The sequence below is a fragment of the Serinus canaria genome, chromosome 5, assembly GCF_022539315.1.
Source record: "Serinus canaria isolate serCan28SL12 chromosome 5, serCan2020, whole genome shotgun sequence".
In the NCBI taxonomy this organism is placed as follows: domain Eukaryota; kingdom Metazoa; phylum Chordata; class Aves; order Passeriformes; family Fringillidae; genus Serinus; species Serinus canaria.
This window is the reverse complement of record NC_066319.1, coordinates 40,703,148-40,727,930: the sequence shown is the minus strand read 5'-3', so window position 1 is coordinate 40,727,930 and position 24,783 is coordinate 40,703,148. Positions and strand designations below refer to the sequence as shown.

General features: G+C 39.2%; 2 protein-coding genes across 2 annotated transcripts in view; one reads left to right on the top strand and one right to left on the bottom strand.

Moving 5' to 3' along the window:
• Positions 1–2,846: 2,846 nt before the first annotated feature.
• SNW1 (SNW domain containing 1) lies at positions 2,847–21,085 on the top strand. The gene is made up of 14 exons (XM_009101853.4): positions 2,847–2,954; positions 3,942–4,095; positions 6,506–6,667; positions 12,302–12,397; positions 12,487–12,593; positions 13,377–13,481; positions 13,579–13,648; positions 14,439–14,504; positions 15,755–15,871; positions 16,227–16,368; positions 18,062–18,158; positions 18,975–19,092; positions 20,099–20,262; positions 20,339–21,085. Exons 1-14 carry the CDS (start codon positions 2,872–2,874, stop codon positions 20,541–20,543), a joined length of 1,686 nt encoding a protein of 561 aa, XP_009100101.4. The 5' UTR covers positions 2,847–2,871; the 3' UTR covers positions 20,544–21,085.
• The window catches only part of SLIRP (SRA stem-loop interacting RNA binding protein), a 3,992-nt gene continuing 226 nt past the window's right edge, over positions 21,018–24,783 (bottom strand). Inside the window, exons 2-4 of the mRNA XM_009101852.4 lie at positions 24,671–24,729; positions 22,895–23,002; positions 21,018–21,142 (exon numbers count right to left, since the gene is read on the bottom strand). Coding sequence (XP_009100100.2) covers positions 21,083–21,142; positions 22,895–23,002; positions 24,671–24,729 — 227 coding nt within the window. The 3' untranslated portion in view covers positions 21,018–21,082. The remainder of the gene's footprint in view (positions 21,143–22,894; positions 23,003–24,670; positions 24,730–24,783) is intronic.

Here is a 24,783-nt window from a genome sequence, read left to right as displayed (position 1 = left end):
TGATATTATTATTGTCCAGAAAGATATTGTCCAAAATATACTGATAAAACCAGAGAGGAATTGATCCTTTTTGTCTTAGAGAGAGATTTATATTTGAGGAAAATACGTCTCAGATTCTTAGAACCATTCCTTGCCTAATGTTTCTTTTGTGAGAAGCATAGAATAAGCTAAGTTGGAAGGGACACAGAAGGATCCTTGAGTCAAACCCCTGGCCCTGCACAGGACAGCCCAAGAATCATGTGCCTGAGAGCATTGTCCTGATGCTTCTTGAATTCAGGTTTGGTGCTGCGACTTCTGACTGCTCCTGTGTGGGCCCTGGTTGCTCAGGCTTGCCCAAAGCAGATCTGGTAATAATGAAATTATCTCTTCCCAGAGGATTTCAGCTTTGATTAGAAGATAATAAGGGATGGAAAAGTGAGCACCTCCCACAGTTTTTCAAAGGTTAAACACTCTCATTGTTAAATATTTCAATCTAATTTCTCATTCGAATTTCCATAGTTTCCACTTCGAGTCACTGGTTATGGTTTTGCCTTCCTCTATGAGATTAAGGAGTGGCTTAATATCTTGGATTTCTAATTTGCACAGATACATATACAAGATGGTCAAATCTCCTCTCAATTTTTGTAATGAACAAATTATACTAAATGTTTTCATTTGCTCACTCAGGTAATTTTTCCTCGTAATCTAATTGTCAAAGAACAGAAAAATGGAGTTAAACTCATTCTAATATGGCAATAGTAACATTTACCTCTTAAAGTTCATCACAAAACAGATTTATTTATTGCTTTCCCCCTACACGCACAATTAATGGTAGCCTTATAATACCTTGGTAGTCTTTTAAACCCCTTCTGCCTTCCAGAATTGTTTTAGAAACTTGAAGACCTGGACCAGAGTCCCTGTAGAGTTCACCATATCCCTGCTTCTACATCCATGGTCTGCATGAGACTTTGTGTTACTTCATAGCACAGGAAATTTGTGCTAAGCTGCTTGTCTCTCATAACCCTCATGGGTCCTTTTCAAAGTCACTGGTCCCCAGCACAACCTTTACTTAAGCCCACATTTCTTACTTACAGATATGAGTTTGCACAATGTGATGCTGGAACACAGCTCATTTAAATGGGTTTTACTTCCCAAGTCATCTAGCTCACACTGTATGAATCTCCTCCCAGTATCCCTGAACATTTTGCCACTCATTTTGAAACATACAGACTTTATGAATAGCAATTTCATATTGACGGCAAGCTGATAAAAATGGTGACTAGTATAGACCATAGTGTGTGCCTTCCTCTGTAACTTCCTCAGAAATACCTCATGCAGCATTGATCCACTGCTGATGATTCCTTTGTACTTTGAAAAGCCAGCCACTTCCCAACCCCAGTGGCACACCTCTTCAAATGTTGTACAGTGTTAATTCTTTAATCAAAACATCATCATAAGCAGAAGATAGAAGTAATGGTGTGGTGATGCATTCCCCCCATACAGCATTAAATAATACTCCACAGCAAAGAAAGAAGGAGAAAGTTCAAAGTAGGAGGGATAAAACAATTTTTTCACTGAGACTAGTGTAACAGCTGGGCACAGAAGCCTTGGCAAGTTCTAAGGGGGAAAGAAGGCTCCTGGATCAGGTGGCAATATTGCCAGTTGTGACAACAGCAATGCTGTTACTAAATGAATGACAGAATCGGGTAGAAGGGATGACAGATGAGTTTTGCTTAGGAAAATAATTGATAAATCGTGGGTGACAAAGTCTTGTATCTTTACCTTTGTATGAATTGCTTATAAGGCACCAGCTATCTCAGAGAGAAGGGGAAGTATCTGTCATTCATGGAGGTGGTGACAGAGCTGCTGTCATCACAGTGTTAGGCCAAAAGCTGATTCCTACTGGAGATGATGAGTTCAGGCATGGAGGGACTGCACAGGATTGCCATTACCTTCCTCCAAATCTCCCCAGTCCTAGAAGTTGTAGCAGATTAATTAAGCTTGAAGGAGTAGTTCACCCTTATGATTAGGAGATGATAAAGCAGACAAAATGACTAGAGGACTGCAAGAGAGTTACTCTGCTGCAAGAGAGTTACTCTGCTGTATCATATTCCTGCCTCTGATGGTATGATTTTTTAAATCTCTGATAGACCATTCTTGTTTTTTTAATCATTCTACCCTTTTCTTCTCTGTCTTGCTTCTGTTTCTCTCTAGATGAACCATCCCTGGCTCAGTGAGACTCTTCTGCCTTTGATTCACTAGATGTGATGTAACAATAGCAACTATTAATTAATAACCTTATCTGGTTATATATGGTGCTATGTATTGCCACTTTAACTCAAATAGTGATTTTCCTATGTAAAGCTCTGCCTAGTTCCCATGTGTTCCAACTCCCTGAGAAGTATTTTTCCACATTCCAAATTTTAATTGAACTCTAAAGAGTGCATCTGTTGATTTGATTTAAAGAACTCCTATGTAATATATGGATGCCAATTCAACATAGACAGCACAATTCCTTTCTAATGCAGATGTTTTTCTATTTTAAATCAATATTTTTGCACCACTTTAAGTCTCTTTTCTTCCCTTCTGCTGAGTCCCTGTTCAATTATTTCTAAGCAGCCAGTATCAGAATAAATTTTATTCTGATCCACTTGTTCTATATTTTCTGCTTTTTTCTTGGACATATTCAGCTGGATGAACTGTGAAGTTACTGAACTTTTTGGAGACTGTGTGAATAGCGCAGGGGAGCGGAATAGGACGGCTCAAGAAATAATCTGGGATATTGTAAAACTACATCTCCCAGGATGCCCTGCGACCTACCGCTTGCGCCGCCGCTCCCCCGAGTGACCGCATGGAGACTACAACTCCCAGGGTACGCTGCGGGTCTTGCGCATGTGCAGGTCTCTCTGCCTTCCCCCTCCTCGGCGGCCCGCTGTCGAGTGGACGGTGTACGCGGTCAAGATGGCGCTTACCAGGTGGGTCGGGCGGGCCCACCCGGGCCTTGAGGGCCATGCGGCACTCCCGGCCGGCCCGGGGATTCCCCGCCGCGCTGGGGGGCTTCGCCGACGGGAGCGGCTGCGGCTCGGGAGTGCTCTGAGGGGCCGCGGCCTCTCCTGGGCAGTAGGCCCGGCGGCCGGGCCGCGGCGGCAGAGAGTGCGGCGAGGGCCCGTGGGGGCCCTGGCGGGAGCGAATGTCTGGCCCTTGGTCAGGGCTCTGCTTCTTTCGCTTGTTCACTGCGGGTGGAAGGAGCTCCTCCGCCTCGGTTGGGTCCGTGGGGTTTTGTAGAGGTTTTCTCACCGTCAGAGAGGGCGAGCGGTCTTTGTTATGAGTTGTAGTGTCTCAGGGCATGGGAATGCAGTTCCGGTGCTTGCCCCGGAATCCCGAGTTTCTCTGGATACTGTCTTAGTAAATGCGCAAAAGGGCTGTGTAGACAAGAAAAGATGAAAAGGTGGAAGTTAAGAAATTGGGGTTCGACTTGCCCCTGGCAGGGAGGTGTCAAGCGTTGAGAGGGGAGATCGTTGTCAGATCTGTCTATGGGTGTTTGCCTTGAGAGAAAGAGCGAAGCATTGGGACTAGAGACGTAGGAACATAATATTTATTTCTTATTCATGGTAGTGTAAAGAATACCGCTAATATGTGACATTCCTGTTGGAAAACGGGCATTGCCACTCTTCTGTTCAAGAAAGATATGAATGTGTCTGAATTTAGCATTTGTTTTTGTTGGAGTCTCCCAGAATGCTGAGAAAGCACACATTGCAACTCTAATCTCAGAAGCTGCTCTCACATTTATGAGTGCAATGCTCAAGTTTCATAAATTGTTTCTTAATCTATAGAGAGTGATTGTTGAGGAAGTATTAATTTAGCGAGAAGTTGACTCAAACATAGTTGAGTGTCCGTGAGTGAAGTTACCAGAATGAACTTTTTATTTCATTTTCTTTTGGTTGCTCTCCATGGGTGTCCAGTTTTTTGCCAGCTCCAACCCAGCTATCCCAAGATCAACTAGAACTAGAAGAAAGAGCAAGAGCTCAGAGATCCAGGCAGGCTGCTCTGGTCTCGTCCAGAAGGGAACCTCCCCCATACGGTTACCGTAAAGGATGGATACCACGCGTGCTAGAGGTAAATATTTAAATTGATACAATAGTAATGTGTCTGCTAAAAGGGAAAAAAATGTTCTGGAGTAGAAATAAACTCTGATCACCTTGAATGTGGCTGAGAATTGTGCAAAGCCTTACAATGTACATCACCCAGACTGCTTGATATATTCTTGTGTTGGGAGAGGTTCTAATTTACCATATTCCTTAAAACATTTGATGGCAAACAGGATGGTCTATGTCTACTTCTGTTCAGAGATTGTTGTGTTGTAATGTAGAAGTACGTCTGTGGTCCTTTGGGCTTACAGTCTATGAACACAAGGCTCCCCTGGGAAAGACATCCATATTGTTCCTCTCTTAGTGTTAAATGCACATTCTGGATTATAGCTGAAATAAGTGAGTGTGTGTGTATCAAAGAAGAAAACATTCATGTGTTCTGTTCAAAAAGATAGCTGCTATTGGGGGACAAAATTATTATAGCTGGAAGGAAAGTTAAAAATTAGTCAAATATTTGTTGTTTGAGTATGTTAGTGGCTAAAGAGTTTTGAACAATGTTATGTGTTTTAACCCTTGCCAGTTTAATGTAATGTAAACTGGAACTGCTAAAGGTAGAAAGAAATTACAGATATATACAGAAAAGAAAATACAGAAAATATCAGATGTAATCTGATAACAAAACTGTCTTAGTACAGTCTCTTACTGTGAGCCAGGAAAACATTGCAGTTTGAAGTGATCCTTGACAATGACTTCTGAGACCTGTTCTGATGAGTCACAAGCCAGTGCTCTTGGAACAAGCATGCTGTTGAAGTTTTATTACAGTAGTTCATGTATGATCCTACATTGTTTCCAAATACCATAATTTCATCACCTTGTGACAACATTGCCCTCATTTATGTTTGAGTGCCATTTTTGTAAATCCAACACTGTTCTGTGGTGATCCATGTACTTCAAATAGTAGTTCTGGTGGTTCACTGAAAGGAAGCATTCTGTTGGTTCAGCATTTAGTCATATGCTGCATATGTATGATGTCAGAAGTTACACTTTCATTATACCCAGTGTAAGTTTCCCTTCCTACACTGTTAGGTATTAAAATTATTGTTTTAGTGCTTATTCTTTCCTAATGTTAAAAAAGAAATTTTTAAGAAGCCAGGTGATGAAGGTTTGTGAAGACTTTCCAGCACCACTTCACCACAAATTAATACACATCCCAAAGAGCCGGTTAAGGGCTCCTTTCTGCTTCATAAACAAGTGCAAATTGCAGTAAATGCTTTCAAAGCATAACCTTTTCCAGTGACCCTGGACTGCCATTGCTGGAAAATATAAAACCTGTTCTTAATAAATCAAGAGTTAAAAAAAAAAAAAAAAGAAGAATGACTGAATTTAGTTGTGGCTAATATTTTAACAACTAATTGTTGAATGTGGGACATCCAGTGGAAAATTTCAGATAATGGAAACTGTGTTTCAAGAAGCATTTGCTGATGGGATAAGCACACTGTCCTTGTTTGGAAGTGTTCTGCTTGGTCATTTCCAGTCTCAATGCACTCCCTCACAGTGGTGGTACCTGCCTGGTCACATGGTGAGCATGGAGGGAAATTGATCTGCTCCGGACACCCATTCTTATTTCTTCATCTGTTTTGTTACTAAATTCCACGTTAGCCTTGCCATTGCAACAGAGAAAGGGATTGATGCTCATGCTGCTTTAAGCGAATGCTTCCTCCAAGGTGTTGCATTTGAAACTGTAGCCTGAAGTTGCTGTCTAAATGGTACCACTGCATCCTCTGTGGTACTGAACCAGGGTGATCTGCTTTAAGAAGTGTTTTGGTTATTTGTTTATTAAATGCTTTTACACCAACACGTTGTAGGAGAGAGAAATAAACTGTAAGAATATTGGGCTGTTGGGTGCTGGCCCAATTTTCAGTGTGTTTACACATCAAAGTAAGGGAATGTTTGACACATGTGGCATTATAAAGCTATGAGCTACAGGCTTTGAAAAGAATGGAATGGTTTTTTTATCTTCTTCATTACAGTATGAAATGCAACAAATAACCAGTAGAAGTCTTCATTAAAATGCTGCTCTTGTAATTTTCGTATCCACAGTTGCTTTATTTCAGATGGTCAGTTTTTGAAGTTCTGATTAATAACTGACATGAGAATTAAATACTTAATTTTGTATTGTCTCTAGCATAGTATTGCCTGCTTATTCTAGTCAGTCATATCTGTTCCTACTTTGTGCAGGAAATAATTACTGCAAGATATCTTTGCATTTCAGTGTCTTTTAATAACTGTGAGTTCTCTCATTAATTGCTTTCTTACCGGTGAAAGAATAATGTTACTGGAACATGCTTACCAAATTAGTTGTTGAAATCAATCTCCTTTTCCATTCTATTTTGTATTTTTTTGTCTTTTGGACATTCACTACTGTTTGTTTTCTGTAGGATTTTGGAGATGGGGGTGCTTTCCCAGAAATACACGTGGCCCAATATCCGTTGGATATGGGCCGAAAGAAGAAAATGTCCAATGCTTTGGCTGTTCAGGTGGATGCAGAAGGAAAAATAAAATACGATGCAATCGCTCGACAAGGACAGTCAAAGGACAAGGTAATATTTCTTCCAATATGTCAGCTGGCATATGTGCTTGGAAAAGTTGTATGTACACATTGCATATCCTTGAATTCATTGGTCTGGCATTAGCCACATGGATTGTGTCCTCTTTTCTTATTTAAGAATTAAAATAGTGTCAGACAGAAATTGTGATCTTCTCTGTAATGTAATTAAATGATAAGGCAAAGATGGGGAAAATTTCTACACAGAACTTACTTGATGGCTTAGCACTTATCATTTTCCAGTGAAGGCGAGAAAGTGAAAGCAGTTCTGCAGCCTCATTTTAGCATGTGGAGAGAGGGGGCAAAAAATGGAGAGAAGACACAGGTCAGCCTTTAGAATATTGCACCTTGTGTCGTACTGATCCAACATTTGACACTTCTGGTTGTTTTCAGTGGTTTTGGTCTCTGTTTTTGCTATTGTTATTTAAGTGCAGCAGCAAGTATTGCCAGTGGTTATACTAGGAAAGGTTTGTGCTGAGTTCAGAGATAGCAAGATTCTTACGGGGTTTTTAGGGGAAACTTCAACTTTCTGTATCAAGTAGCCTTTCTAAAACCAAGAGATGACACTTGAGGTCCTAAATAATTTTAAGGAGATCACATACTTGGGTCTCCTAAGTCTACTTTAAGGAGTATTTACACCTGCCTTTTCAAGTGTAGCCAAGTGGGCTCCGTGGACTTGAATTCTCTAAAGCAGGTGTTGGGGGCTGATGAGTGTGTGGCCAGCTGCTCCTTCCAGCAAGCATCTTCTGTATAGAAAGTATAAACAGTGTAAACGACAAAGAGTGTTTTAGCTAATAGATATGAATAGTTGTTGTCAAAATAATTTGACTTCTTGGGCTTTAAATTAAGGTATCTTGAAAGCTTATGATTATGTAATATGCCCCATGTCTTACTACATTTGACAAAGGGAGGAAACCAAAATACAAACTTTACCTCTCAATCAAAAAAATAGGATGGGCATTCTAAGCATATCAGGGAAAATACTTTAAACAGATAAATTTATTGCTTTAAATAGATTCTACAGCCAGTAGGATTTTATATTTAATTAATATCTGAGTGTCAAAGTATCACACCTTGCATATCCTCATCCTGTGCATTACCTTTGAAAAAGATGAGTGCAAACTGAACTGCATACCATCATGTGGAAGAAAGTAGTTAAACTAAAAAGAAAAAAAAACAGCAGTAGCAATATTTTTTTTTTGAGGGGACTTTTCTTGAAGTTCCATCCATCAGACTTTATCTAATGTCTGGAATTATTTTTCAAGAGGAAGGTGATAAAATATTAATTCTATTAGAATAATTATTTTACTAAATATTTGATACTTCATGCTAAATAGAAATGCCACTTTGTCAAAAGTATACAAAATAATTTCAAGCAGATAATTAGACAAGAAGTAATCATATCAATTTTGGGGGAGCTGTGAACCAAATAATAAGAAAAAAATTAGTGTAGTTAAACCCTCATTCTTATAACTTGTCAAATACATCTTTACTTACTTGTCAGATTATCTTTTATTTGTATCTAATAGAACTGTTCAGATTGGAATCTTAGTATGTTTGAAAAATAATTAGATATGATAGTAGGCTTGAGGCAAAAAAAACCATAATCTTTCACTGTGTCTTATTTGCTTTAAAGTTCGGAAAATGCTTCTCAACAGGTAGAGTTAAATTCAAGCTGTTAATATTTGTCATATTTGATTGATGAAGATCTGTACTTTCATTAACTTTCCATATCTTGTCTATAATGAAGGCAGTAATATTCTTTCTCATTCGCCAAGATGTAAGAGATGTGGGACTTTTCTAAAACCAGGCTCTGTAGAGCTGGGTTTCCTGAATCCTGAGCTCTGCCTTCTGTGTCAGGTTGATCTTGATTGCGTCCAGCTGGATGTAAAAGCTGAGAGTAAAGATTAAGTATTCTGAGTCAAAGGGGAGTAAAACTGAGGGAAGATTACAGATTCATAGAATGGTTTGCGTTGGGATGCCCTCTGCCAGACCAGATTGATCAGAGCCTCATTCATTCTGGCCTTGAACACATCCAGGGTTGGGCTATCCATAGCTTTTCTGGGCCTGTTCCAGTGCTTCACCACCCTCACTGTAAAGAATTTCTTCCTAATCCTGATCTAAACCTGCCTTCCTTCAACTTAAAGCACATCCCCCTTGTCCTGTCACTACATGGCCTTATAGGAAATCCTTCTCCAGCTGGTAGGTTCCTTTAGGTACTGGAAGGCTTCTGTAAGGTCTCTCTGGAGCCTTCTCTTCTCCAGGCTGCGACACCACTAACTCTCTCACACCATCTTTGTAGAAGAGGTGCTACAACCCTGTGGTCAACTTAGTGGCCTTATCTGGACTCATTCCAACAGGTCAAGGTTGTGTTTGTGTTTGGGGCCTCGGAGCTGGATGCATCACACCAGCTCAGGTCTCACCAGAGCAAAGTAGAGAGGCAGAATCACCTCCTTCAATCTGCTGGCCACACTGCTTTTGATGTAGCTCAGGATAAAATTGACTTTCTCTGCTGCAGAAACTATTGAAACAATAGCTGCAGAAGCTATTTGAAACAATTTCACTGGAAACAGCAGAACTGCTATTGCTTGGTTTGTTTTGCTTTACAGGAGAAAATATTCCCAGATATGTCATAGGGAGTGGTTCTTTAGTGATCTGTGTTGAGTTGAATGATATGGAATATTTTCTCTTAAGAGCTTCTGATAGTACCGTGTCAGTAGGATTAGATGCAGAAGTTTCATTTTCCATAGAGCTGCAGCCATCATTCACTATTTCTTCGATCTTAATACTTAGAGCTAAATGAAACAGATGCTTAGCAGCCTGCCAGAAATGAGATGAGTTTATGAACCTTTTCTAGGAGCTACTTGTTTTGTCTGAGTTAGGAAGCAAATTTTTTTCTTGCTACAGCTTATGGATTTTTCGAAGTTGAATTTAGTATTCTGCCTTCTTGTAGAGGCAGCAGTTCCATCACCCAGCCCCTATCTCGAGATGACTTGTCAGCAGTTTCTGCTGTTGCACTGGTTCATCTCCCTTGCATCTGTTCCCTTATGTATTTTAAAAATAGTGGCTTCAGAGTATTTTCCTTGAAAAACACTGACATCAATGTGCTAGTCTGACAAGCTTCCTGTTTGGGGTTGGCAGAAAGTCTGCTAGACATGAAATGCTGGATAACGTTGACAGGCCTGGATGCATGACCTCATGGATCTGCGGATGGAGTTCCATCTGGTTGTCGAGATGAAGGATTTTTTGCCTAGCTGTGTGGTTAGTTCTTGTGCTGCTGTAAATTCTTTCAATACTTTCTCTACTTACATTACTAAAAGCTACGCTAAAATAATGCATCAATAGTGATATATTTGTATGAGATTGCTGCTGTCCCTTTATTAGGAAAATAAGAACATAACATCTGGTGTTTTTATAAAGATAGAAGAAAGAGTGACATCAAGGAATGGAACTGTTAGGTCCCTTACTTTTTACAGCAGGAATAACTTTATATGCTGGAGTTTGATTTCTTCTTCATGGCCTAAGGCTGTGGCTTATTTGTTAAAGGAGAAAAAAAACCAATGATGATGCTTATTTACAGGTCTTATTCCCAGGATTGTTGATTCAATCAAAACATTTACAAGAGAGTAGTTCCATTGTTAAAGGAAGTCCTGTCGCAGGTATGGGACAGGTCAAGAAAACATGAATCTTTACTCAAATAATCAGAAGTGTTACTTACTCGCAACTTATTTGCCTTTGTGGCAGAGCTTGGTTTGAGAGTTTGCTACCAGTTTGTTTTCTGGTGTGTGTAACAGGCTTACAACCAGGTAACCTTAATGACTTCTTAAATTTTATGTACTTCATATGGAGAAACCGTTCTTTGACCAGGAGGACATTCATGCTGCATTGCTTGATGAAAATTCTTGATTTACATTTAAGACTGATGAGCACTGTACAGGGCTGGCTATATAGAGATATATAGAACAAAATATGTTGAGGATTTCTGTGTAGCAAATTAAGAAATTTCTATCAAGACACTTGCATGTATCAAGTGCCTTGTGAGACTCTGAATGTGATTCATGTCTAAACCCTGCCATGTGGTACAGTGTCTTAGCCAGTTAGGTAATATTATTCTCTTTCTGACTGTAGTAGCATTGCTTCATCTAATTGCTGCCTGTTAAGGCTGTCCCAGCCAGGGAATCATGTAATTGTAGCAAAACTTGAGGTTTTTCTTTCTGCCTAGAAGGAAATTCTGCTTTTCAGTAGCAGAATGATTACTCAGGCTTATGTTTCCTTTCAAATTTAGTAGATTGAAAAATGGTAGTGGATGGGCACAGTACAATATCAAACAATCCTAGTCTCCTCTTTAGCTTAGATGAATGAAATATCTCAACATTACTCATAAAACAAGATAAATGTCTAGAAAAACAATAAAAATAAATGTAAATTCACTATCTGCCTCTTTTAATCACTTCAGAAAAAGACTACAATTAAAACATGCAAGTGTATCAAGTTTTTGATGGCAACAGAAATATTTGTATTTTCAGGATAGTTTAATCTATTATATATTTCTTCCATAATAAAGCTTCTTGCCGTTTCCATACAATACTTCAGAGTTTAAATAGTTTATATAGATAATTTGTACCCCAGTGTCAAGTGGTTTTTAGATCTCACTTGGACCACCACAAGGAGTAGCTTTTTTTATTTCCTTTTTTTTGTCTTTTGGGATGCTCTAAAGCTCCTTCAGCATACTTTGTTTTTCATATTCTTCTTCAGCAAGACACTTGGACTTATAAGTTAATTACCTTAGAGGAATATTTCTCTTCCAATGTCCTTCATTCAGGATCTGAGAAGCTAGAATACTACTGATACTAATGATTAAATTTTAGGAGAGAAGGCTGAGAAATAGAAAATGGCTCCTTGTGGTTAATTAATGCTGAAGCCAAAGGTTAATTTTGTAGTTGGACATGTGCTGTATAATGAACTTGAAATAATAGTTCCTGATGTTTTAACCCTTTGAACTAAAACTTCCTATTTTATTGGATACATGTGAAGCATTAATGTAATACGATACATTTTTCCCTGAAGCCATCTAATAGTGTTCTTTCCCTGTGTTTAAAATTGGGACTTAGAGCTGCCAGGAGCTAGCTGCAGGTTGTGTGAAAACTCAAGTACCTATATAAGGAAAAGTGTCAAGGTTTCTCAAGTATTTATTTTTTCAAGAAACCAGTAAACATAGTGAATTGAAAAAAACACAGATTGTGAAAAATACTTCTATCAAATTCTTGAGTAATCCTTGAAAACAGAAGTAAAAACGTGTGGGATTTTATCCGTTTGGGGTCCTTAATAAAGGAAAATACTAGGAATGGGAAGCAAAAAACTGCTGTCTAATGCCAGTTCTGAGAGCAACTTATATAATTATCTTTATCAGATTGCTTTGTTTCTTCAATTACTCCATCTGTAAAATGGGGTCCAGAGTATATATGTAAACAGATCTTCTAATTGAACAATATGTAATCATAATGTATTTATAGCTGCATATTCATTTTAATTAGTACCCAGAGTATAGTCTAAGCCTGAAACATTTCCTTTGATATATGAACATTTATTCCTGTGTTCACCAGCACTAGTAGAATCTAATGTCTTCCAGGTCATTTACAGCAAGTACACAGATCTTGTGCCAAAAGAGGTCATGAATGTGGATGATCCTGAACTGCAGAGACCAGATGAGGAGGCAATTAGAGAGGTATTGTATGCACTGATGTGCCTAGTTAGCAGTGGTATGCTTGATGTCTTGCAATGGGATAAGATGTACACTGTGGATTTTTTCTTCAGATAACAGAGAAGACAAGAGCAGCCTTGGAGAAATCAGTCTCCCAAAAAGTTGCAGCAGCCATGCCAGTTCGAGCTGCTGACAAACTAGCTCCTGCACAGTACATTCGGTATGTAGCGCTGGTGTTTCTGTAAAATGGTGTGATACACGAAATGGATTAAAATGGCATATTTGTTGAATTTCTGAGAACAGAAATTCCTCTTGAATTCTATTCTTCTGTAAGGAATATGAAACTGGCTTCTGCATTTTGAATTAACCCACTAATAATCACCTACTTTGAAGTGCGTAGAAATATGTCTTTAATGTGTCATGAGTTATGGCACTTTGGAGGTGTTAGTGTTTTAGCAAAAAACCACATATTTGCCAGGGATCATTATTAATGATGCTGCCCTGAAAGCAAAGTATTTACTGCACGTTTCAAGCCACAACAAGACATGTAATAAAGTTCTTCCTTCACAGAAAATGAGTAGTTGGAAACAATTGGAATTATGAGGAGGCTGGGCAGGGTTACACTTGGCTTGAAGTTAATTCTGAAAAAAGGTATGTGAAGAGGTTCTTAATGAACAGTAAGAAAACACCAGGGCTTCACAGACATAGATAGGGAGTATTGTGACAAGCTCTGTGTACTGTACTTGTTTTTCTTCTATTTCAAACTCTAGGTTGAACAGGAGAATATAGCCCTGAAGAGAAGTTACATTCTGTCTGGTGTAACTGAGTCTGCACTCAGTGCTTTATCATCTGTGCAGTTGCCTGCTGCTGACATTCATAGTTGGGTACTCTTAAACTGTTGTGGATAAAATGAAACCACAACTAGAGCAGTGAACTGAGTGAAAATAGGTGGGAAAGAAATACCTAGCTGTGTGCAGAGAGCTGAGCACTGTGTTTTGTTCAGGTACACACCATCTCAGCAAGGAGTTGCATTCAACTCTGGAGCAAAACAGAGAGTTATTCGGATGGTGGAAATGCAGAAGGACCCTATGGAGCCTCCAAGATTCAAGTAAGTATTCATGGCTTGCTCACGGCAAATAGAAGATTCTGAAGCGTATTTCTGTGCAGCATGCTGACTAATTGTAATTGTTTTCTTAATCGCTCAGAATTAACAAGAAGATTCCACGAGGACCACCATCTCCTCCAGCACCTGTAATGCACTCTCCAAGTAGAAAGGTATGAAATGCCATAGCTGTTCTCAGTTTTGAATGCTAAGGTGGTTCCACAAATTCTTCTTCAATCTAGTTCATTTCTATGTACCTTCTCATTACTTATCTTCTGATGTGAAGTGATAAACTTGGTGCCCAGTGCAGTCTTTTTGTTTGTTTTTTTTTTCTTTTTTTAATTTGGGTGGTTCTGAAAGTAGCTGTCTTTTCATTTATCTTGTCAAAGGTTGAGTAGATGTCTCATATATTTTATGTAGGGATGCATTGCTGAATTTGTTCATGGCATGAATGAGCTGACCAAGGCTTTAGCCTGGGTACTCTTATGTTGCTTTTAGACAACACTGTTTTAGCTAATCCTTAGTAACACTGAGTTGTGTCATTAAGGATTTGCTCCTTCTGAGAGATGAGTGTAGTGGTGGTTCATCAGTTTGGTACAACTTGAATAGCTGCTAAATGTGTGGATGTTAACAAGCTGGCTGTGAGTTACAGCCTGGGTGATGAAGGCTTAAGAGGATGCTGAAGAGCTGTCAGGACTTTATTCAGTGCTGGCAAAGATACAGTGCAAAAATAAATCCCACGGCAGAGGGTTTGGAACCAGCTGATTTCTAAGGTCCATTCCAATCAAACCATTCTTGGTTCTGTAGTCTTACTGCTGCTAAGAAGAGCTGGGCTTTTGTTGTGGAGTCCTAAACTTTCTATTTTAACTTACTTCAATAGTTTCATAGCTGCCTTTGAGGAAGAAAACAGTATTTCCTTTTGCTATAAATCTGAAGATGACTTTGCTTATTCTCTTAAATCAGATGACTGTGAAAGAGCAGCAAGAGTGGAAAATTCCTCCATGCATTTCAAACTGGAAAAATGCAAAGGTAATTAAGTTGTCATAAATTTATTTTTCTAATGCTGCACCCTGATGGGAAACTTAAGTGAATGATTTAAGCTTGAATAATACTGATGTCAAGCATCTAAAGTTAGGTAAACCAGCTGTTTCCAGCATGGAGAGCACATAATGATACAGTTCATTTTTCTTCAGTTTGGCATATAAAGGTTGTCCAATTGAGAGTATAGAACTGAGGGTGAATATGTTACTTCTTGCCAGAGATGATAAATTTTGAGAGGAAAAATTTATCTTAGTTAAAATCCCCATGATAGTGCAGTCCAAATTCAAAATCTCTCAGGGTCACAAAGTAAAGCCATCCAAACTGAAAAACAGCAGACTATGAGACCCAAGCATGTTTCTTTTTAATACTGCAGTCGATATTTCTGGAAAGTTTTCCTTTTTGGATTCTTTCATTAATTAATTTTTATCACTGGTCAGCTAGGTTTTGTTCCTTTTTTGAGTAGGTATGTCCTGTGGCTTTGATTTTTATCAGTTATTAAGTTTATGTTCCTAGAGAGGAGAGAATTTATTTGCTGCAGTAACTAGTCTGATCATTCTGAAATGTACTAAACTGTTGTCCTGAGACAGCCCCTTCAAATGGAGGAAGGAAAAGCTTTATGTTTGGATGTCACTTTTTTTTCCTACTCCAACACAGCTGTCTAACTGGGACTGATGCTAATTAGGAGATCAAATTTTAGGTTACAGATGCTAAAACCAAAGCAAAAATTTTGTAGAGCTCACAAAAAAAAATCTATAAATAATTTTGAGTTTCAGCTTTGGAAAACAAAATTGGCATTTAGTGTGTCTTAGTTTTGCTGGCTGCCTTGTCACTTTCTCATTTTGAATCAGCTAATCTCTTAACAGGTATGAAAACAGTTTAGGTAAAACAATTTTTAAGCAAAAAATTGTAAAAAAGCTTAGAGACTGAAGAAGCTGTTATCTGTAGTTCTTAACACAAAGCAAAATGTGGACCTTATCACTTCAAAACTGTCTTTTGTCCTAACATGAACCTTGAAGGGAAGCTGTGATTTGGATTTGGTGGGTGGGTGGAATTGGAGTGAAGCTTGGTATTACCTGGCAAGAATTTGAAGTACATATGAAAAAGAGATCCATTGAGGCATAATAATGATGGGCTGTGAATTTTGTATGTGTTTTTGTTTCCTTACACAAGGAATATAATAATGCTTGTTATTACAAATACTGTTTCTGTGATTAACTGCCTCTCTGTTCCCACTGTAGGGTTACACCATTCCATTAGATAAGCGTCTGGCTGCAGATGGCAGAGGATTGCAGACCGTTCATATTAATGAAAACTTTGCCAAACTTGCTGAGGCACTCTATATTGCTGACAGAAAGGTCAGGTAGTTCTTCACACTGTTTTGTTCCATATAGTTTTACCATCTTTGTATGTTAATTTCCTTCAGAAAATCAGCTGTGAATAGGCTGTAGCTTTTTGATTTGTCCTGCTTCTTTGCTAACCTAAGATGTAAGGCCTTATCCCCCCTATCTCTGAATCATGGGCTCAGTGTGCGTTCAGTTATTGGAATTTATGGGTCTTGTCTCTCAGCTCTAACTGCTGTGGTTGATGGGATTTAAGCTTCCTAATTTTGCCTTCATTTGTGTCCTGTTTACTGGCTAAGTCCATGACAGATCTGCGTATGTCCCAGGTGCTACACTTTCTATATTTTTAACCGTGTCTTTTTTTGTGCAGGCTCGGGAGGCAGTAGAGATGCGTGCCCAGGTGGAGAGGAAGATGGCTCAGAAAGAAAAGGAGAAACATGAGGAAAAGCTCCGAGAAATGGCTCAGAAAGCCAGGGAGAGAAGAGCAGGGATCAAAACCCATGTTGAGAAAGGTACATTTCTCTGTCATTAAGATGCTATGGCTTTTTTTAATACTCATAAGTGTGGGTTTGGAGTAATAATCTGAGAACTTAAAATATCTAAATACCAGCTGAAATTTCAAAGTATGACATCAGTTCATGTCTTTATTGGTTAATTCACTGGCTAGTTTGATGGGATGCAGATTTGAACCTCGCATCAATATATTGGTGTATACAGGTTTAGGACCCTGAGAATTTAGAAGTTAATAATGCATCAGTGCAATTGATGGCTTTCATGGACAGTTCTAAACTAATTTTTTAAGCTTATTGCAGATGAAGGGCAGATTTGTCTAGAAGAACTAAACCATCTTTTAAGTTATCAAAGGTGATAAATGCAATATTCTGGCTCTTGCACTGTTGTAACTGATCTTGCAGAGCTGCAATTTTGTTGGCCAGTAGGCCCCAAAAACCCTGCTGCCAGCCGAACTAAATTGTCTCTATTTTGCTGTCTTCTATTCTGATGGAAATTACGCTTCAAAAATCAAGATTATTAACTTAAAAAGTAGTTACAATCTCTTCAGAAGATGGGGGGGTATGGTCATATAATGCCAAATCCTGCTGCTGGGAAGCACTAACCTCTTACCAAAAGGCTGGGGGCTGGCCAGCTGGAGAGCCACTCTGTTGGAAAGGACCTAGGAGTTGTAGTGGACAATATGCTGAATATAAGCCAGCAGTGTGCCCCGGTAATAGTAATGCTAAGGGCATAAAAGCTGCATCTGCAGGAGTGTAACCAGTAGTCAAGGGAAGTAATAATTTCCTTTTATTGGTTTCGTGTTAGATATCATCTGGAGTACTTCGTGCAGTTATGGGCCTCCAGGTACAAGAAAGACATTGATAAATGGGAGTCAGTTCAGTGAAAGGGCATCAGAATGGTCATGGAACTAGAGTAACTGCCTGTTCAGGAAGGAGATGCTGAGAGAATAAGGCTGCTTCTGCTAGGAGATGATGTGCCATTGGGGCCCGATAATGGGAAGGTTACCCAGAAGATCATATCACAGTGATCCCTAAATTATTATCAGAGCACTTCACCAAGTTGCATGGTGGAAGAATGAGACAGTGGTCAAGAGCTGAAGCAGGAGGTTTCAGCTATGTGTCAGGAGAAAGATTTTCACCATGAGGACAAACAGCAGTGGGACAGGTTGCCTAGGAAATCTGTCAGTCTCTATCCTTGCAGGTTTTCCTCACCTGAGTAGGAAAAAGCCCTGACCAACCTGGTTTGAATTCAGCATTGATAGCAGGTTTTGAATTAGACTCCCTTCCAACCTGAGTGATTTTCTGATATTGCATCACATAATGTTCTTCAAAACACTTAAATCCCTGTATGTTTCAATGATACTTTTACCCTTAGAATTATGATATAATGATCTGTAAATGTTTTAGGATATTAATTCCTAGACAGACAGTTATTCTAAGCTCTTGAAAGATGGAAGAACATAGTTGTTAGGATGTCGGCTTTGACTTTCCAAGAACAGTCATTTGCTTGGGGCATAAGAAAGCTGTGATGTTCATGTGTTCAGTTTATTTAAAGTGTAACATTTTAAATAGTGCTAAGGGTCACTACTCTTCTGTAAAATAATACTGAATTGAATTACTGTGCCAATGTCTGTGGTATAATTAATTCAAACTTCAAATATTTGTCTATAATGAGTTATCTTTACTTGTTCAGAGGATGGAGAAGCTAGAGAAAGAGACGAAATCAGACACGACAGGCGCAAAGAGAGGCAGCATGACAGAAATCTTTCCCGGGCAGCCCCTGATAAAAGGTGAGTCACCAGAAAAGCTGGTTTATTCTTGTACTGGCAATGACTTCCCCACTAGGGAACCTGGGGGCTACTGGGCTTTCCTTTTTTTGATAAAAGTGCCTGAGTTGTATCTTGTGGAGATAGTCACTTGTATGAAGCACAGTTTGTTCATTGTATGAAAAGGCATTACTGTGTTAAAATACTGTAGTACTTTCTTCAAAATGTAGAATTTTCCACATGAATGGGAACGAGGAGTGTGCTGTGTTGATTTTGAGTGGATTTTTCTTCAGTGTTTTATGTTCAGGTTTAATTAACATGTTGACAGCAAAGATTGAAACCTGAATCTTCTAATTTTGGTGAGACCAGAGTTATCAATAGTGGCTTTGTTTCTTGAAGCTGTTCATTTTAAGTAAGCTTGGATTTATGAAGGTAGGCTGTAGTATCTTATTAGCTGAAGCCACTGAGATTTCTGAGTGCAAATGGTTTCTGGATGCTTAAAATCTCTAGTATGTTGAAATTGGATTGCTCGGCCTTTCCAGGATATAACTACACTAATTCTTGCAAAAAATAAATATGACATTTTAGACCAAGTCAGCTTGATGTGAATTGCAGATAGTGGAAAGCAAATTTAAATGTCATGCCCAGCTGAACATAACTTTTCCAAATGTTTCCTTTGCCAGGAGACAAATTTTAAATGTTACCTAGTAAGGGAGAACAACAGTCAAAATCTGACTCCTGAGGCAAATCGTTAGCGGGGAATACAGGATTGGGTTGCAATTGAGCGTGTCAACAAGTATGGTTTACTGACCTCATAAAACTTTCAAATTTTTAATTCAGGTCAAAGCTGCAAAGAAATGAGAACAGAGATATCAGTGAAGTTATTGCCCTGGGGGTACCAAACCCCAGGCCATCCAATGAAATCCAATATGACCAGAGGCTGTTCAACCAGAGCAAGGTAAAATACTTTTCACAGCTGTGTAGCTTTCTATGAGAACATGCTCATCATTCCTTTGTGGGTACAGACAGAATACTTAAGAGAGGCTGTTCTCATGGTTGGTGTGGATAAATTCAGAAAAAAAAAATCTTTACATAAGTGTTTAGGAAGCTATTGATTTCCTTTATCCAGAACGTGTGCAAAAAAAAAAAAAAAATAAGTGTATAGCTGCATTAAAGTGTTTTTGTTATGATTTTTCTCACTGGGGAATGGGGAGAAAAACTATTTTTCCTTCAAGCTGCAGTGACCTCATTTTCTTCTCTTGTACAAATGTACTGACTGAATAGGAAATTGCTTTCAGATAGAAGCAAGTAAATACTTTCTATTCCCATTACTGCTTGTGTTAATACTTCTGAAGATACAAAGAGTTAACAGCAACTTCTGTTTTCCTTGAATTTTATACTATTCAGAGATGACAAAATAGATTGGCCTTCAGCAAATCCCTCAATAGACCTGCAGTTTGTCAATCACTCTTCTTCATGTCTCCAGTGAAAGACTTGCAGGCAGGAAGGGAAAGCTGATGAACCAAAAATGAACAAGCAGATACTTATACTTTCAGAGTTTATATAAGCCTCTGTGTGATTTGGATCAGTCAGCTTAAATCATGTTTTCCAGAAATTCTGAGTAATACACATTTCTGTATGGTTGTACTTAGCTATTACAGACAGCTGTACTTGCAGAGCAGACTGAAATGATCCATTATTCTCAAATGCGGATGGCCTGTAATCCTTCCTGTTGCTATCTGGAAGAGTAGGACTGAGGCTTGTAATGTGATGTTCTCTGGACTTAATCCCAGAACCAAACCCACTCACATCCTCATAAAGTGCTTGGACTAATTTGAAACCAGTTGTAAATCACACACTGTCATCTTTGTGTAACTGTGTAATATCATCAATGTATTTTGTTGATAAAATAAGTTATCTGACATTTTGTTGATTAACTTGTGCTGTTCTGCTGTTCTTCACAGGGTATGGATAGTGGCTTTGCTGGAGGGGAGGATGAAATTTATAACGTTTATGACCAGCCTTGGAGGAGTGGCAAGGATATGGCCCAAAACATCTACAGGCCAAGTAAAAATCTGGATAAGGACATGTATGGTGATGATCTAGAGGCTCGAATAAAGACCAACAGGTAAGGAAATAAATTTAAGAAATATTCTTAATTAGTACTTTGACGGTAGTCAACTGAGTATCATCTTCTCCTGCAGGTTTGTTCCTGACAAAGAGTTTTCGAACTCAGATCGTAACACCAGAGGCAGGGGCAGAGATGGACCAGTTCAGTTTGAGGAGGATCCATTTGGTTTGGACAAGTTTCTGGAGGAAGCTAAGCAACATGGTGGTTCTAAACGGCCATCAGACAGCAGCCGCCCTAAGGAACATGAGCATGAGAGCAAGAAGAGGAGGAAGGACTGAATGCCTCTGCTCCTTGAGAGGTAGGGAAATGGACTGCAAGCTTGGACTTCACGCAAAAAGGTTTTTAATATTGGGTGTACAGGAAGATGGCAGTATCACAACTCTGACCTTGTGGACACATACACACACTAACTCTTCTACATGGGACAGCTACCTGAAGAGAAAGAAGACATGGAGACCACTTTGAAACATTTCATAAGGGAATCAATTATTCTTTAGCCAGTTCTGACTTTGCTGATTCCCCACTGCCCAGCACCTCAGCGTAAGAATGTAGCCCCCTTCCTACAGCTTTAGTTTTTGTAGATACCTGAAGCTTTGACTTGATCTGTTAAGAGCTTTCCTGCTGTATATAATGATCATCTTATGCTGTAAGAGATGCTGGGGTGTTAATCAGTGTTTTAGTGTGGCTATACAGTTTATTTGAACAAGGGAAGGGAAACAGCTGGATTCTCTTTTAAAACAAGTACTCATTCATAGTTTCTCAGTAATCTTTATTTTAGTTTCTTTACATTTAGTGAAATAAAGCCGCCTTCCACCACTCACTCACTTTGACTCTTTCTTTGACTGCGTCTTCTACAGATCTGCTGTTTGAGAGCGAGCTGAAACCAATGAAAATTATTGAAATTAGCAAGGCAAGAAAGTTTGTTATTTTTCATTTCTGATCACCCAGAACACTGATACAGAAAGCAGAAGAGACATTTATAACAGATTCAGTTCCATAAGCCCCAGGCCTGACAGGCAAGTTGAATATATATCCACAGCCAACTGCTAGTTTTACCAGCAAAATGCATCTTAAAAACTCGTGCTTTCAATTGAAATTAATAAAAAGTAACTGACTAAACCTAGCCTAGAAAAACTGGGAAAAGTGTTCATGTAATCTAGAGAAGCCTGAATTTTTAAAGAAATGTAAATAACTACTGCTTGCCTTCTGCTTTTTATTTCATTATAAAGAAGCCTCTTAGCATGCACCTCTTGTGAGAGTATAGTCTTTGAAGCCTAGGCAGTTAAATGCATGTGGCTATCCTTACAGCTTCAAGAACAAAAAGCAGCAAAAATTTCCACTAATTGCCATTAACTACTATGTTATTTCTAGTACCTAATATGATAAATGTATACAGATAACATCCTAATTCAGCATAATTTATGAGGGACCAATCTACTGCCAATCTAATCACAGTTTCAGGAGTCTTAATTTCTGTTCCCATTTTTGTACCAGTTGGAACTCGCAGGTTGGTTCTTCTTGGGAATAGGTACCAAAGTAACCACAACCAGTGATGACTTAGGCAGTAATATAAACCATGGCAAGTGAAATACTTTACCACAATCAAAATACTGCACCACTGAAGTCTATCATCAATTCCTTTTACTGTCTCCTAGCATTTAAAAGTCTCAAAATAAGAAATTAGTTGTCAAAAGGATATTGAAGAATTCTTATTAATTAATCAAAGGCTTGAACTGATTAGAGGATACAGCAGCCTGCCTGTTGCTCATGGTTTCACTCTCTACTACGCCATCTGAGTAGTTTTATCAGCTGAAGCATATGTAGGTCTGTAAGAAAATCCCCTATTTAGGGAACATACCAGATGCGAGTTTCTAATTATTTTGCTATGAGAGCTAATAAAATGGCTTTGGGCAGCCATTGACTCACTGGTCTTTATTCCTTATCTGTCAATACCACTGCACAGTAAATGTTGAGAAAGTTGTGAGATGGCTTTGCTGTGTTTCTATGCTGGAGCAGAGCTGGAGGATACAGTTGTCTGGCTCTAGCCAACCAGTCAAGGACAGACACTTTTGTATGTGTAGGAGACCATTACACTGTCTCAATGACATATATTAATGCACTGAGATTGCCAAGATGTTTTATTTTTTGCTTTACTAACATTTAAAATGTTAAAGATTGAGAGAACAAGATCCTGCACTAAAGCGATTTTACAGTTATCCTGAACACATGAAAGCAAGCAGCTGATTTCTCCTGTATGAAATAACAGCTGAAGAAAACATAAATTTCACTGAAATTTGAAGCTTAGCATCACTTTATCACGTTCCCCCTGCCACTCAACATCCAGATCAGATGTTGGAACCCACCTGCAGAAACCTGCATTACGAACTAGTTGCACAGCACATCCCAACCAGTATTATTGCATTGACATTACTTTAGCATAGCAGGAGTTTTTGGTCTCTTGAGTGTGATCTCTCTGGTATCTCTATGATCTTGACCCCTAACAACTCAAGCTGAGAGGAGGGAATAAACAGAAGTGGTAATGATTTTAAAAATGTTAAAAACACACTGAGTGACAAAATTCTTAAAAACACTTTGGAAGAATATGGTAATAAAGGAATTAGCACATTACCTTGGAACCTTCAAGAATGTGGGGGTCCTTCTGTAACACATTCTGAACTTCTTCTGGAGTTGAGAATTTAATCCAGCAGTAACGTCTGTGAAAGCCTGTATCTCTGTTCTAATTACCAGTTAAAAAAAAATGCAATTACTACCGGAAATATTCACATAGGTTGTTAAAAACTTTCTACAGATATTAAAAATTCAGAAATTATCAGAGGAATTGGCACACTTGGGTGTTTCAGGAGCCTTTTTCACACTAAGACATTTGGTGTCAGTGACAGTGTAGGGGTCTAGCAAAGGCTGTTCTATATCCCTTTCAATTTAATCTAGCAATGATAACAAAAAATCACAATCTTAAGATATAGTTGAAGCATGGAATAATGTATAGACAGTAGTTTCAAACTGCAGTATTTATGTAATAAGCCAGTCAAAACAACTGACATTTAAATGGCCACAGTACTTGAACAAAATTCATCAACATAAAGCAGCTGCTTAAGAGACTAAGAAAGCAGAGTGCCATTCAGAATTATAAGCACTAACTGCACTGAAAAGAAAAACGTTACTTTTAAAAATAATTTGCCAGTCAGAAAAGACACTTGTCAATAAACAGGTGATAATGAGGAAAAGCCAGCTGTATCCAAGTGCCTTCTGCCCCTACTCTGATCTCACTCAGAGCAGACAACTCAGCCACTCATCACCAGGCATAACTGGCAACACTTCCAAACCACCTACAAGGTACTGCCTGGTTTCAGTACCACAGTGATGTCTCAGTTAGGGTGTCCTACACTGGTGATTTTTGTACCTCTGGGTTTTAAGCAGTAACAAAACTCAAGTATTCACTGAATTTGAACATACACACATGCATCACTTGAACCAGTGATGGAGGTGGGTTTGTGGTAAGCTACCAGACTACAACAAAACAATGCAGTCTGACCTGGGCTTGAGGAAAAACGTGACAGGCAGGCACCTAAGCTTCAAGTGTTCAAAACAACCAGCCTGTTTCAAATTTTCTCCATTGCCAAACTAATCCTCAACAGAGAGTGAGCCCATCAGCTCACTAACCGAAGTTCACTACACACTGAGCTCAATTTAACAGGATTACTTCAAGTGGAGAAACAAGCAGACAGAACCTTTACACTTCGAGCAATGGCCTGCAATTTACCTGCAAAGGAACACTTTTTTTGACTGTTCATCTTTAAAAAAGTGCACTAGATATTACAGTCCCTGATCTATACACTCAGAGATAAAAAGCCTAAACGACAGAGGCATTGGCAGCACCCTGCAGAGGTTATGGGTTTTGTGTTAGCCCTGCACTCTGGATGGGGTCTTAATCCACAGCAGGTAAAGACGGTAGGTTCATACCCACATCTTTAGTTTATGGCCAGTGAGACTAGGCACACAAAAACTTTATTCTCTGTCAGAACAATGTCAACACGATGAGAGAGAAGCTCAAAGCACTTAGATTAATTATTCAGAAATGGCAGCATCAACAGGATGCTGAAGGATGTACTTAGTAAAGCTCTTTGAAAGCCAATGGAAACCACTAAACTTCAACAAGGCCGAGTGCTGGCAAACAAGTAGTGGCGCTCCTGACAGAAGGAGCTAAGGTTAGACAGAGAGCGCTGAAAAGCTCACTAGAGTTCAAGATGAGGGGTCCAGACTGCCGCTCCAAGGAAGCGGGGAAGCTGCTTCGGGGAAAGGCCTCAGCCGCACCAGCAGCCGGTGGCTCTTCCCAGCTTCGCCAAGAAGACACGAAGTGCGGCCCGGAGGACGCGCGGGTACTCACAAAAGGCAGCTGGCACCTCTGCACCGACCCGAACTGGGAGAAGTACTCCTTCAGCTCCTCTGTGGGAAAACGCAGCAGGTTACCCGGGCCCGGCGCCTCCGCGGCCCGACCCC